The 15,578-nt window shown below is 47.5% G+C and overlaps 2 protein-coding genes across 3 annotated transcripts; both read right to left on the reverse strand.

The window, feature by feature from the left end:
• Positions 1–1,095: 1,095 nt before the first annotated feature.
• LOC123401492 (histone H3.2) lies at positions 1,096–1,763 on the reverse strand. The gene has a single exon (XM_045095315.1). The coding sequence runs from the start codon at positions 1,680–1,682 to the stop codon at positions 1,272–1,274; it is 411 nt and encodes a 136-aa protein (XP_044951250.1). The 5' UTR covers positions 1,683–1,763; the 3' UTR covers positions 1,096–1,271.
• A 1,297-nt stretch (positions 1,764–3,060) lies between these two features.
• Positions 3,061–5,623, reverse strand: LOC123401491. Of its 2 annotated transcripts, XR_006611098.1 has the most exons (3): positions 5,492–5,589; positions 4,539–5,385; positions 3,061–3,459 (listed from the first exon to the last, which is right to left on the reverse strand). XR_006611098.1 is itself a non-coding variant. In XM_045095314.1 (2 exons), exons 1-2 carry the CDS (start codon positions 5,606–5,608, stop codon positions 5,011–5,013), a joined length of 504 nt encoding a protein of 167 aa, XP_044951249.1. In that variant the 5' UTR covers positions 5,609–5,623; the 3' UTR covers positions 4,273–5,010. The 2 variants fall into 2 exon arrangements, 1 of the variants encoding a protein (XP_044951249.1); XM_045095314.1 differs by lacking the exon at positions 3,061–3,459 and having other exon boundaries at positions 4,273–5,385; positions 5,480–5,623.
• Positions 5,624–15,578: the final 9,955 nt, after the last annotated feature.

A 15,578-nucleotide genomic window follows, 5' to 3' on the forward strand; every position in this document is an offset into this window, starting at 1 on the left:
CCGCGCTCGCCCTGCTCGCACCGCCGGCCGCACCAGGCCTACACAAAAGCTGGCCACAACAAATCCTGGTTAAAAGATACACATGATTGAAAAAAATGCATTTATTGTCAAACTAACCTTTGCATCCAAACACCACCAAAGGCTAGAGTTAATTCATGGTTAGACTAAAGTTAGAAACTAACTCTAACCTCTAGCCAAGTTAGAGTATCCAAAGAGGGCCATAGTCATTGCGATTCAACAGATTCGTCACCAATTATTAGTTTGAGAGTAGGGGACATTGTCAATGGAACACTCGGTATGGAATGAGAAGCCGGAACTTCATGATGCGAAGGACTGCCTGAGAAGATACTATTCTGCCTACGACCTCCATACATGCGTGACAAAATTCTTTCAGATTTGTTTTTGTTTTTACAAAGAGATGTTCAAAATTGTGTTGTAAGAGTACCGACTATTCTGGTGTTAGGCTGTGACACAAGCTGCCTCTGTGCACTAGCAGAGCAAGCACAAACAACCGAGCATGGCTAAGATAATTATCACAGGTGACGCCCATCAACTGATTATCCCTTCTTAAGCACATCATGTGAAAATCTTTTTCTTGTGCGGTACTATCGTGCCTTCTGCACTGTACTCAAACTGAATAATCTATAACTATAAGAAGGTATAACTGAAGCACAAAAAGAAGACTAACAGATTTTGGTAGAAGATAATTAAACCTCAAAATTGTAGATCGTATGGCAAGTGAAGCACCAAACAAATAAAGTATCACGCTAGAGTTCACCCCTGCATATTTCGTTTGTGTATCATCTATGAAGAAAACTGACGACTGTTGCAACAGCTATTGCCAGGACAAAAGTTTCCTCCGTATAAATCTAGTATGAACTCCTTGCAAGAAACTCCCTGTGTAGCATACTTAACAGGGGAGTAACCAAAGTATGAGATTAGATGGAACAAACTGAAGATTTGGTTCAGAATTCTATCTTAAATTACAAGAAACCTTTTTGACAGTAACCATGATCCATCAAAGAAACGATTCGTTGATATTTCAGGCTTACAAACAACAAAATGCGTCAGAAAAGCACAAAATGGAGAGAGATCTGATAGCCAACTTCCATTCAGATTGCTGATGACAACAAGATGGTAACATCAAGCACTGCACTAGAACATCACACCGTAGCAAGAGCAAGGGATCTTCCTACCACGACATCAGATCACTCCACCACGCAACACATGCTAATCTTATACACCTGCAGATGAAACAGAAACTAGGAAGCCTAGGCCCTCTCTCCTCTGATGCGTCTTGCGAGCTGGATGTCCTTGGGCATGATGGTGACGCGCTTGGCGTGGATGGCGCAGAGGTTGGTGTCCTCGAAGAGCCCCACCAGGTACGCCTCGGCGGCCTCCTGGAGGGCGGAGACGGCGGAGCTCTGGAAGCGGAGGTCGGTCTTGAAGTCCTGCGCGATCTCCCGCACGAGGCGCTGGAAGGGCAGCTTGCGGATGAGCAGCTCGGTGCTCTTCTGGTACTTGCGGATCTCCCGGAGCGCCACGGTGCCCGGGCGGAAGCGGTGCGGCTTCTTGACGCCGCCCGTGGCCGGGGCCGACTTGCGCGCCGCCTTGGTCGCCAGCTGCTTCCGCGGCGCCTTGCCGCCGGTGGACTTCCTCGCCGTCTGCTTCGTGCGGGCCATCGGGTTTCCTTGGTGGTGGTGGACGGTGGGGGCGAGAGGGTTGGTTTGGCTGGGAGATTTGGGGATGGATGGATGGATTTGAGGACGAAGAAGGGAAGGGGGGTTGGGGGTCCTTTTTAACGGGGGAGGAGGGAGGCGCGGGCGAGCCTGGCAAATTTTGCATTTTCCGCGCGTTGGTGTTTCGGGAGGCGAGGTGGGTTTTGAGCGTTGGATCCGCAGGAATTGGATGGTGAGGATTTGGTATGACGCGGATCGTGGTGGAGCGATCCGTGGCGTGGGGCTTCCTGTGTTCTGATTGGCTGGCTGCTGTTGGCCGGCGCAGGCGCTGTCGCTCAACAAGGTATCTCCATCATACAACAGCTTAGCGTGAACTGAATTAGCAAGCTACGTACTACTCCCTCCGTTCCTAAATATAAGTCCTTTTAGAGGTTCCACTAAAGGATTACATACGGATATATATAGACATATTTTAGAATATAGATTCGTTCATTTTGCTTCGTATGTGGTCTTTTAGTGAAATCTTTTAAAAGACTTATATTTAGGAACGGAGGGAGTACCTACTATGGGCTTATGGTTTGGTATATTTTATGTAGTAGTACAAATGTCTTAAATAATAAATTTATGTACTTCAAAAAATATGGATAATTATAAATAAATATTTCTAGTATAATTGTCCGTGCGTTGCACCGCACGAAATATTAAATAGTAAGTTTATAAACTTCAAAAAATATGGAAAATCATAAATAAATATTTTGCTAAAATTGCAAACTTGTCCAAATACATTTTTTTAAAATAAACTAATAATCATATAAAAGGGGGGAAATATAGAAATAACATATAATTTATAAAGGGGAAGTGTAAAATCTGAAAAAATCAAAATATTCCAACAACGTGACGGAAAACGGATAACTATAATCAAGGTTCTCGATTCATTTCTTAAAGTACTTTATATATTTTCCCTTTTCTGCTAAGATATTTTTAACTTGGATTTTTAATTCATGCACAAAGTATTTTTGTCTTTTGTATAATATATTTTCAAGGCTATTTGTAGAGTAAAGCAAGCGTATATATTTTGTCTTTTGTAAGAATATATTTTCAAGGCCATTTGCACATAGGATATTTGGCGTTGTAAGATGAAAGTTGCAACTGTTTAAAACTAACATGCATTCTAGTAAAGCGAGAGAACAATATGAATCTCTTATTTCTCTAATTTTCTCTGGAGACAGAACATTTTTATTCCTAATTTCATATATATATATATATATATGAAACTTTTCATATTATGATGACCATGCAAAATTAATTATGTTGTTATTAAAAGAGTGCAAACAATCATCGAATAAAATAAAAAACAAAGCTTAGATACATAGCTCCAGCATTGCACAAAACCAGATTAAGTACTACCCTCATCATGTGTATATGTTATGTTACAACATGCCATTACATCTGCCAACAACAACAACTCTAACAGCTTTCAGTCTCAAGTAGATTACAACTAAGAACTTTCTATGTCCACCCACTCTCTAGTTCTAAATTTCTACAGCAGAGTAACAAGAAGTGTGTAATTACTCATTCTCCACATCTCTAATCGGCTAGCTACAGAATCAACATTCTCAACAGCTCCTATTACCTTTTTTTTTTTCGATGGAAAGCGCATGCATAGCCCCGGCGCCTTGTAGATGAAAAAACAGAGATGCCAACATGCAAACAGAGTATACAGCTAGAGATGTTTAGTCTTCACGCAACACACGGGACGGTTGAAGCCCAAGTCGCTTTTCTGCACACATATCAAAAATATTTCATCACTAACTAAGCATACATAGTATGCACATCTTGTTTAGCATTCACACCATGTGCAGATCTTAATGCAAAAAATATAGACATGAGCCAATAAAGGGAAAAGGGAATTATATTGGCTTGGCTAATTAATTACGGTAAAACACAGTTTGGCAATGTCGAACTAAAATGATTTTTTCACGGAGGAATGACATCCCAGCTAAAACCATATGATTACTTGTAATTGTTTTTAAGATGATAATATGGCCGGCTATTCTACTTTAGAAGACATCAAGAACCTTCTGTATAGCTCGGCAGCCATACATTTGAAGGCTGAGTGCTAAGACTTGCCCGATTAGCTGATCATCTAGATCCTTTATCTGAGCCGTGCTCACATGCTCAAAACATTGGTTTAAAAGTTTATGCTGAGGCCAGGATGTTTATAGGACCGGGACAAATAATTTGTGTTTTGCATATTCCTGTTAAGCACTGATGCGTCTAGAATCCGTATGTGTTAAGTTCTACTTTTATGTATACACTCTCTAGAAACTACTCGTTTACTTTGATGTTTTAAGCAATTTAAAGTTACCTTTAGTTTGAGTAATTTATAATATAATCAAGGGAAACCTGAGATATTTGATCCAGGTATTGATTTATTCCATGTATGAATTGGGTTCCTCTCACAGGAATTGTAAATTTACCTTTAGCCTTGGTAATCCAATTTTGCCCTCCTTGTCATCAAGCAAGCATGTATGAACCACACGTGCAATTCACATAATTACATTATAGAAATTTAGTTACATTGATGCTGCAATTTCTGGGGGAAAGACCAATTCAGTTGGTTCAATTCGATTCTGTAGCAATAATAGCATACATCAAACGTTCCTTACATCATGTCTAGTTCATTCAAGCTAAAACTTTGAGCGATGTGATTAGTGAAACAATAAACCCTGTGTGCCGAGACTTGTTAGGAGAAACCAAAGAAGAAGATTACTACATTACAAAGCCATGTTCCATTTCCAATAAAACCAAAAAGGTTCTTTGCCAGTTGAACATGCAAGAATTAACACAAATGCTCACCTCATCTCTGCTCGGAGGCCACGGATGGACACCTTATATCCCTCGGGGGATGGCACGAGGCAGCTCCGGGCATGTGCCGCTTGAATCGCTCCCCACGCTCCGTGGAGGGAAAACGCCTGATCTCCTTGTCGTTGTCGACGCAGGGAATGTACTCCCTCATGCTGGCGGGGTAGGCAGGGAACTTCCCAATCCATGAACCATGTTGCCTCCTTCGCTGCTTGTGGCTAGATCGGTTTCATTGACACCGCCGCCGATGTCAAAGTCATCACGCGTAGCGCCGTCCTCGCCGACGATGCCAAAGCGGCCAGGCGATGGTAGCGACGGAGTTGGCACTGGAGGCAGTGGTGAGGCATTGGGAGTAGATTTTTTTTAGGCAAAGGCATTGGGAGTAGATGAAGCGGGTGGAGCAGCTGCGGGGACGGAGCTTGGGATGGACCTAGGCTTGATGCGTCATAGCCGACCCATGTGAGCGCTACGAGCGAGGGGACGAGCGGTCGTTCCCTTGCAGCGACAGGCAGTGGCGGCACTGTATGTAGAACGGGGCGGCCCCTCGTAACGACGATGGCGTGGCCCGGTTGGATCCGGGCGGATCCATTTCAGACGGACCGGCTGGGGCGCGACCCATGCGAGCGCCGCGAGCATCATCCTCGTGCAGATGCGTGCAGGGACAGGTAACAGAGGCGTTGTAGGTCAAGCGGGGCGGCTCTCCGGTGGCTACGACGGCGGGGCCCGGTTGGATCCGGGCGGATCTGGTCGGGGTGGATTCATTTCCGACGGATTTGCGCGTGGAGGCGGCCGAATCCGGCGAGATTGAGGAACGGCGGCACCCTGGTCCTTGTGGAGGTCCCTGTAAGCGAGAAAGAGAAAGAGATGTGAGAGGAGATCGAGAGGAAGGAGGAGAAGGGAGAGGGACGAGGTGGCGGAGCGGCCGGAGGTCCGACGGGGAAGGTCACCAGCGGCGGGGCGTGGCGGAGGTGCAGGGTCGGCGGCGAGGCGGATCTAGGGCGCGAGGGGCGCGATGGGAGCTCGACGAGGAGGGAGCTTGAGCGGTGTACGGTCCGGTAAAACATAAGGGCTTTTTTACAAAACGCGAAACGTTTTTTCCCACCTACAAAAGGACCGCGGGTTGATTTCGAAGAAATAGAGGGGGATTTTCACAAAAACGCTAGCGACGGACGATAGAAGCGATCCCTGCTTTATTATTAGGGAGAGATATTCGTATGAATATTTTTCGCAAACGAATGATTTCATGTTATTCTGGACGAAAAAATAACAATTAAGGGCAACTCCAACGGGCCGCCCCAAACTGACGACGATTTTGTCCGCTTTTTGTCCGTTTGGGTCGGCCAGGCAGACATGAACGTCCACTTCGACGTTTGGGTTGGCGTATGCGCCCAACGCTGGCTCGACCCATTTTTGCCGGCGTGCACCAAACATGCATAATAACATTAAAAAGCCGGCCACGAAGGCTGACGAGAGTCCACGCTTTACATTATTAATGAAAATAAGAAGAAGAAAAACTAGCCGTCCTCGGCGGCGGCGGCGAGGTCGGGCTGTGCCGGAGCGGGGGCGGGCTGTGCCGGCGCGGGGGCGAGGTCGGGTTGTGCCGGAGCGGGGGCGGGCTCTGCCGACGCGGGTAGTGCTGGTGTCGGCGGTGGTGCAGCACGGGCACGCTCGCGCGCATGGTGCATCGCCATCTGAGCTTCAAGGTAGGCGTCCTCCTCTGGAAGAAGCGCGTGGGGGTGGACGACGAGGGTGCTCTGGAAGAAGCCGGGCATAGCACGGGTGCGCTGGTGCGCCTGGTGCATCACCCTCTTAGCCTGCAGGTAGGCGACCTCCAGTGCCAGCATCGCACGGGCATAGATGATGAGGTTGTTGTCATTGTCCATGGTTGCTGGGTCGTTGACGAGGAAACAAAGGGGTGGTGAGATGTGGACGGGCAGGCTTCTGGAAGCAGATGGCGGAACCCACCACATGCTCGGATTAAAAAAGGTCGGCCGCCGTCGCCGACGCGTGGGCCCGAGGATGACGGCCATCATAAATTATATTGACCGCGGTGGTTGGGGCGGACACCGAGGGGGGGGGCGCGCGTCCGCACCGACGCATTTCAGTCCCCAAGTTGGGACGGAAGTGGGTCGCGCGGACGCGAAGCAGACGCGTTTTGGCAATGGGTCGACGCGTTGAGCCATCATTTTTGTGTGCGCTGACCCAAACAAACGGTGGCAGATGAAATGGGTCGCCCCATTGAAGTTGCTCTAAAATCGACACTATGTAAAGGTTAATATTCATGTTTTTTGTTCTCACGATTTTGTTTTCTTGGCCCTCGGTCCCCTGCTTCATCAAACTTATCACGTAAATATAATACCTAATCATATTTGATTCTAAAATGTTTAGGAATTTTTTATTGTTTTGACTTTTTAAAATTATTTTTACCATTTTACGTCGACCCGAGACCCACTTGGTATTTTCCTCTTCACTGCAATCATGCCAAACGTTTATTAGCAAATGATATGTGAGGTCTAGCGTGTGTGTTTTCTTAGCCGCAAGTGTGACAGCAAACCAAACCGAAGGGTAACTTAGTTAAAGTTGCCTAATTTATGGTGTCTCAACGTGCGACAAACTTAGTATGGAAATCAAACACGCCATCAAACCAAAAATGTAGTCGCATGAAGCAACTACCACATGGTGAAGTTTCATCACCAACGCGTCGTCTTGAAAGATGAAGATTCTATTGTGTTGATGATGAATTTGAATACCTAAGAAGAATTTCAACTCCCCCGTCATGGGCATTTGATATTCTTCACTCATCATGTAGTCAAATTCGTCACTTTTTAATATTTTGTGAATACAACCAAAATAGTATCATCTACATATATTTGACACACGTATAGTTCATTGTCATAGGATTTTGTAAAAAGAGTTGGATCGAGTGAACCGGGTTTGAAGCTTTCCTTAATGAGGAATTCCTTCAAAGTATCATACCACGCCCAAGGGGCCTGCTTGAGACCATAGAGGGCCTTGTTGAGTCCGAAGACTTTGTTAGGATGCTTAGAGTCTTCAAAACCTGGGGGCTGAGCAACATATACTTCTTCCTCAAGCTTACCATTGAGGAATGCACTTTTCACATCCATTTGATATAAGGTGATATTGTGATGGTTAGCATAACCAATTAATATTTTAATAGCTTCAAGTCTAGCAACAGATACAAAAGTTTCATCAAAATCAATTCCATCAACCTGTATATAGCCCTGTGCTACAAGACGAGCCTTATTCCTCATCACTTGACCATTTTCGCCTTGCTTGTTGCGATAGATCCACTTGGTATCGATGATGTTGTGCTTGTCAGGATTAGGCTGGTTTACAAGTTCCCACACATTGTTGATCTTGAATTTATATAATTCCTCTTGCATTGCTTGAATCCACTCAGGCTCCATAAAGGCTTCATCAACCTTTGTGTGGTTCCGTGATAGACACAAAAGAAAAATGCCCACAATTTAGTTAAATGTGAAGCTTTTGAGTGAGTGAGGGGACCTCGTGCATTGATGTTGTCGAGGATTTTATCAATGTGCACTTCATTTGCCACCCTTGGATGAGCATGTTGACTACTTTGTTGAGGTTGAGGATTTTAGTGAGCACCATTTTCCTCAGGTGCACTAGTATGGATTTCTTCATTGTTCGAGATGACCTCATCAGTAGGTAGAGGTTCCTCAGTGGGTATGATATCTTCAGTATCGTTGAACCTAATAGATTCCTCACGAGGCATTTCATCTAACATGGGAGGTAGGTGCTCTATTTGCGAGCCATTAGTTTCATCAAATCACACATCTACAGTTTGGACAACTTTGTTGTGATAGTTGTTGAAGACTCTATAGGTGTGCGAGTCCTTTCCGTAACCAAGCATAAAACCCTCATGTGCTTTCAGTGCAAATTTAGAACCGTGGTGAGGATCTCTAATCCACGATCTTGCACCAAAGACTTTGAAATAACTTACATTGGGTTTCTTGTAAGTGAGGAGTTCATATGAAGTCTTCTTGAGGAATTTGTGAAGATGTACCTTGTTGATGATGTGGCAGGCAATGTTGATTGCCTCAGGCCAGAAACAAGAGGGGTATGGTATCCTTCAAGCATCATTCGAGCCATCTCAACAAGACTCCTATTCTTGTGCTCCATGACGCCGTTTCATAAAGGAGTATATGGGGCAGATAGCTCATGAGTAACACCAAGTTCATCAAGATAATCATCAAGACCAATGTTTTTGAACTCAATCCCATTATAACTCCTGATGTGCTTGATCTTGACGCCGAAATTAGTCACAACCCTTGAGGAAAATTGTCTGAAGACTTCGAGCACTTCAGTTTTGTAACAGATTATATGCACCCAAGTGTAACATGAATAATCATCAACAATGACAAAGCCATATAGAGATGCGGGATTTGTTAGTGTGGCATAATGAGTAGGGCCTAGGTTCATGTCAAGCAATTCAAAGGGACGAGTAGTAATCTTGATAGTCTTAGAGGGATGCTTGGATCTGGTCATCTTTCCAAACTCACAAGCCCACACCAATGGTCCTTGAGGAATTTGACGCCCTCAATCCAATGACATGCTTCTTCTTCACGAGAGTGTGCAAGTTCCTCATGCCAGCCTGACCAAGTCGTCGATGCCATAGCCAACCCTATGCAGATTTTTCAATTAGACACGTGGCCATCTATGGACCTGTAGATAAATCACCAATATACAGGTCTCCTCTCCTAAAGCCTTCGAAGACTCTGGATTTGTCAGATTCCATGATGACTATGCAATGACATTTTCCAACGATGACAATCATATCAAGATTACCAAGCATTAAGACTGACATGAGATTGAATCCATGTGCTTTGACAAGCATGAATTTATCCATGGGTCGATCATTCGAGATTGCAACCTTACCTGGACCCAATACCTTGCTTTTTTTCCTTTGTCTACGTAGGTGATATGTGTCGGAATCGGGGATCCGCGGACCCAGAAAGGTTCGAACACTGGGGTGCAATCGCTCTCGAGTATGTTCTGTCTCTCAACCTCACGTCGACTCTCTGATGGCTCAAGCTAAGGAAGACCAACAAGAACACACATGCAGTTTACCTAGGTTCAAGCCACCTTGCAGTGCAAAACCCCACTCCTGCTTGTCTAGATTGCTTGAGGTGGACGCCAAGTACAAAGGGGGGTCTTGCCCTAGTGGAGTTGGTGGATCCCTAGCTACGGAGTACGGGACTCTCTTTTATACTGCCCCTGGTCCTCTTCCCCCAAAAAACACACTTGGCGGGAAGGGTTGCTACAACAACCATTTTGAAACGGGACACGATTGCAGCCTGCCCTGACAAAGGTGGTCTTCACAGGCTAAATCTCTTCACCATGACACGCTCGTGGGCTCGGGGCTGACTTCCGTCCTGCCGAGCCCCCGGCCTTGGACCTCTTGCACCAAATAGGAAACCTTTGGGGGTTGCTTTGGGAACCCGCAGGGCTGGCTCGGCTCCCTTAACACCAAAGGGGAAAGCTTCTCTGTCCGTGCCTGCTGCCACCGACCCTGGCATAGTCCTACGAGGCTCACGTCACCCACGCATGGAGGTAGGACCGTGCGAGCCTCAGGGGGGAACGACCTCAACGGGGGCTCCGACGGTTCCTGGCAACCATCAATGATGAGCCCCTCATGAGGAGGGGGCCTCGCGAGGGTCGTATTCCTCGGCCTTGGCGGGGAGCGCTCTCGGGCATACAACGCTCGCCACGACGTGGGTTATAGGCAGGCGGGCCTGGGTACCCTGAGCCCCAGAGCCCCGACAGTAGCCCCCGAGCCCGCGATGTGGATGACCCGACAATCGGAGGGCGAGACGGTGCGGACTCTCACCCGTGCGGGCCAGGCCGAACGGATGGCGTGCGACGGGACGCGAGGTTCCCCGCCTTTCCACAACACTTTGGCATCCGCCTTGGCTCAAATAAAATGGGCACGTGGGGTGGAGCCATCATTACTCACCTTCACGCCACACCCACCTTTATGCATCTTCTTCCTCCGCGCAAGGACGTGCCAGATCCAATCTCCGAGCGAGTCACCTCCTCGCTCCTCTCGTGGCTCTGGTTCACGGATGGCGCCCGCCAGCAAACAGGGAAACACCGCGGCCTCCACCGCGAGCTCTGCCGCCGCCGGGCCTGCTCTCATGCCCTCCTAAATCTCTGAGGAGGAGGACTTGGGCACAATGCTCCTGCTGGTGGCCAGCGACACGAACGAGGGGGAATGATCGACATTTGGCCGGGTTCACCAGCACCGAGCAGCCTGCCGAAGACCGCATACCCCTTCTTCCTCCACAACATCTACGCCGAGCTGGTCATGCCGTTCTATGATTCCTTCTACGCCATTCTTTCCCATTATCAGATCCAAGCCCTGCACCTTCAGCCCAACTCTGTCCTCCTCCTGGCCATCTTTGCCTTTTACTGCGAGGCTTTCGTGGGTGTGAGGCCCTCGGCGACGCTCTTTCTCCACTTCTTCTGCTTGTGGTTCACCGCCCCAGGTCAACGCTCTGTGTGCGTCTCCTTCATTGATGTCGCGGGTGCGGGCACTCACCGAAAGGCCGGAAGAAGGTGGAAGGCTACCGACACCACTGGGTCTTCATGTACGTGTGTCGGGAAAGTCCGCTCCTGGCGACCCCCATGGGTCCGCCCGAGCAAACCTCCGGGTGGAACCACAAGAAGCTCACCGACCTGAGGGCAGGGCCGGTCTTGGAGTGAATCGCCTCTCTTGTAGAGGCCCGCCTGACGGTGGCGATGATCATCAAGGAGTTCCCGGGGCATCGCATCGCGCCGCTTTAGGCACACCCATGCCCCTTCTGGGAGTTCACCGGCGGGAGGGACCCGATGCGCCTACATGTCAGCGGCCTGACGCACGACAAGCTGGATGGAGCCTTGGGGGCTTTGCTTGGCTCAAATCCTTAGGACCTTCCGCATGCCACGACGCCGATGTATGCCTGCGACGACATGGAGGGACTGGTCGCGGATATGCGAGTCTTCGATGAGTGGGGTCTCGTCGGGTCGTGCAAGGTCTCCTCCATCACAGTGTCATTCTCGGGCGAGGACGACATCAACGAGGACTTGGAGGATATAGAAGGGGAGGAGGACGCTGACACGATTCCATCGCGCAACCTCCATCCGTCCTTGTGCAACCTTGGGGATGACGATGCGACGGACAAGCGGCGCCACGTGATTCCCCCTAGGCCCATGGCTTCAAGATAAGGAGCTGGGGTTAGGCCCCATGGTAGTTGATACGCCGGCAACGGGAGCCTCTGACGATGGTGCGGTGCCTCCCCTAGCAACGGATGTACCTCTTCGGGGGACCCTTCAGGCCCCTAGAGAGGAGGGAGGCCAGACCGAGCTTGCTGGGGACTGCGTCAAGCACCCCTCTGGTGGCGGCTGGCTGGCGCGTGAAGGTGGCAAGGGCGCATCACTCTCCGTAGAGAAGAAGAGGAAGTGGGCCGTCGGAGATGAGTAAGTACCTTAGTCCATCCTCATGCTGCTCACCCGTGATTGGTTTACTCAGGTAAACTCATCTTCGGCGCACGTGCCATGGTGGCGGCGAGGAGAAGAATAAGAGGGCCACCATTGGGGCGAAGGTGACACAAGTCTCAAGCGCGCCCTCATCCCTTGGTTGGGGTCTCCGCGGGCGTGGGGGTGGCTTGCACCGACCGGGAGCCATGCTCGGGCGTACAGGCGCCACTACAGCTCCAAGCGCCCCCTCTGCACGGTGGAAGAGCGCGAGCGTTGAGGTCACAATGGCCCAGCCCCACGCGCCACCAGCCAAGGCCATGGCGCTCCAGCTTCCAGCGCCATCCGTCGAGGCAACGGAGGTCCCGCCCCTTGCGCCAACTGTCGAGGCCACAACCACCCTCAGGGCCACAAAGGTTGATGCGACGACCTCCGGAGTGCGTGATAACCCAGAAGTATAGGGGATCGCAACAATTATCGAGGGTAGAGTATTCAACCCAAATTTGTTGATTTGACACAAAGGGAAGCCAAAGAATATTCTCGAGTATTAGCAGTTGAGTTGTCAATTCAACCACACCTGAAAGACTTAGTATCTGTTGCAAAGTTGTGTGATAGCAACAGTAGCAACGGTGATAGTAGCAGCACTGACAATAGTAGCGACAGAGTAATAGTAGAAGCGACAACATCAATAGCGGCAAAGTAACGTAGCAAGGACCAGTAGGAAAAACTCGTAGGCATTGGATTGGTGATGGATAATTATGCCGGATGGCATTCATCATGCAACAATTATAACATGGGGAGATATGTAACTAGCTCCAATTCATCAATGTAATGTAGGCATGTATTCCGTATGTAGTCATACGTGCTTAGGGAAAAGAACTTGCATGACATCTATTGTCCATCCCTCCCATGGCAGCGGGGTCCTAATGGAAACTACGGGATATTAAGGTTCTCCTTTTAATAGAGAACCGGAACAAAGCATTAGCACTTAGTGAATACATGAACTCCTCATACTATGGTCATCTCCGGGAGTGGTTCCGGCTATTGTCAATCCGGGGTTGCCGGGTCATAGCACATAGTAGGTGACTACAACTTGCAAGATAGGATCAAGAACACACATATATTGACGAGAACATAATAGGTTCAGATCTGAAATCATGGCACTCGGGCCCTAGTGACAAGCATTAAGCATGGCAAAGTAGTAGCAACATCAATCTCAGAACATAGTGGATACTAGGGATCAATCCCCATCAAAACTAACTCGATTACATGATAGATCTCATCCAACCCATCATCGTCCAGCAAGCCTACGATGAGATTACTCACGAACGGTGAATAGCATCATGGAATTGGCGATGAAGGAAGGTTGGTGATGACGATGGCGACGATCTCCCCTCTCCGGAGCCCAGAGCGGACTCCAGATCTGCCCTCCACAGGAATAACAGGTGGTGGCGGCGCCTCCGTATCGTAAAACGTGATGAACTCTCCTCCTTGGTTTTTTTGGACGAAAGGGACTAAATAGAGCTAGAGTTGGAGGCGGCGGAGCCCTGAGGGCCCCACAAGCCTGCTAGGCGCAGCCAGGGGGGCCCGCACCTCCTGGGCTTGTGGGATCCTCGCTCCACTCCTCCGGTTGATTCTTGCGCTAGTATTTTTTTATATATTCCACAAAAAATCCTCGTAAATTTCCAGGTCATTCCGAGAACTTTTATTTTTGCACAAAAATAACACCATGGCAATTCTGCTGAAAACAGCATTAGTCCGGGTTAGTTCCATTCAAATCATGCAAATTAGAGTCCAAAACAAGGGCAAAAGAGTTCGGAAAAGTAGATGCGACGGAGACGTATCAACTCCCGCAAGCTTAAAGCCTTGCTTGTCCTCAAGCAATTCAGTTGACAAACTGAAAGAGACAAAAGAAAAACTTTTACGAACTCTGTTTGATCTTGTTGTTGTAATTATGTCTAACTCATATTCAGATTTCGAGCAAGATCATAAGCAAACGACATAGGCAATGACATTTAGGTCTCAAGAGGAACCCATATCAATGGCATAATCAACTAGCGAGCAATAATAATAATTTTCAAACGTCAACACTTCAATCAAAACAATCATGAAGCAATATGAACAGATGGTATATCGCTAGCTCTTTTTGAGACAGCAAAACATAAATGCAGAGCACCTTCAAAGACCAAGGGCTGACTAAACATTGTAATTCATGGCAAAGAAGATCCAGTCACAGTCATACTCAATAACAATTAAAATCAAAGCATAAAAATGACGGAGGTGCTCTCTAATTGGTGCTTTTTGGAAGAAGAGGATGACTCAACAGAAACATAAATAGATAGGCACTTCGCAGAGGGAAGCATTGATTTGCAGAGGTGCCAGAGCTCAAGCTTTTAAAACAGAGATCGATAGTTTTGGGTGGCATGTTTTCATTATCAACGCGATGACCAAGAGTTTTCACCATCTTCCATGCTACACATGCTATAGGCGGTTCCCAAACAGAAAAGTAAAGTTTTGACCACCCCACCACCGATCAATCACACTCCATGACTAGCCGAATACTCGGGTGCCGTCCATACCAACAACAATCCAGGGGGAGTTTTGTTTGCAATTATCTTTTCGATTTGAGCATGGAACTGGGCATTCCAATTACGGCCCCCTTTCTCGTGAGTGATAATGAATAAACACATATCGAGGATAACACGCCTAGCATGGAAGATACTGATCGCCCCTTGTCACCACATGAGCGGTTAGGGCATGCAAAACAAATTATTACTTGAGGGTTTAGAGAGTGGCACATGCAAATTTACTTGGAACGACATGTAGATACTGCATATAGGTAGGTATGGTGGACTCATATGGAACAACTTTGGGTTTATGGAAGTGGATGCACAAGCAGTATTCCCGCTTAGTACAAGTGAAGGCTAGCAAAAGACTGGGAAGCGACCCACTAGAGAGCGACAACAGTCATCAAAATGCATTGAAATTAACCAACACTGAGTGCAAGCATGAGTAGGACATAAATCACCATGAACATGAATATCATAGAGGCTATGTTGATTTTGTTTCAACTACATGCGCAAACATGTGCCAAGTCAAGCCACTTGAATCATTCAAAGGAGGATACCATCCTATCATACTACATCATAATCATCTCAAAATTCATGTTGGCATCCAAGACAAACCATTATAAGCGCCTAGCTAATTAAGCATGGCATCAGAAACTATGATCTCTAAGTTGTCATTGCAACCATGTTTCTCTCACAATAAAGCTGAATTGGGAACGATGAGCTAGTCATATTTACAAAAACAAAATAGATCGAGTTCATACCAGCCTTTTCAGGCTCGGTCACTTCATCATATATCGTCATTATTGCCTTTCACTTGCACGACTGAACGATGTGAACAATAATAAGAGTGCTCGTGCATTGGACTAAGCTGGAATCTGCAAGAAAGCACAAAGGAGAAGACAAAGTAATATGACTCTTTGACAGATAAACAGATATGCATGCGAGAGCCACTAAATATTGTAACCAT

Source organism: Hordeum vulgare, chromosome 6H, assembly GCF_904849725.1.
Source record: "Hordeum vulgare subsp. vulgare chromosome 6H, MorexV3_pseudomolecules_assembly, whole genome shotgun sequence".
Lineage (NCBI taxonomy): Eukaryota > Viridiplantae > Streptophyta > Magnoliopsida > Poales > Poaceae > Hordeum > Hordeum vulgare.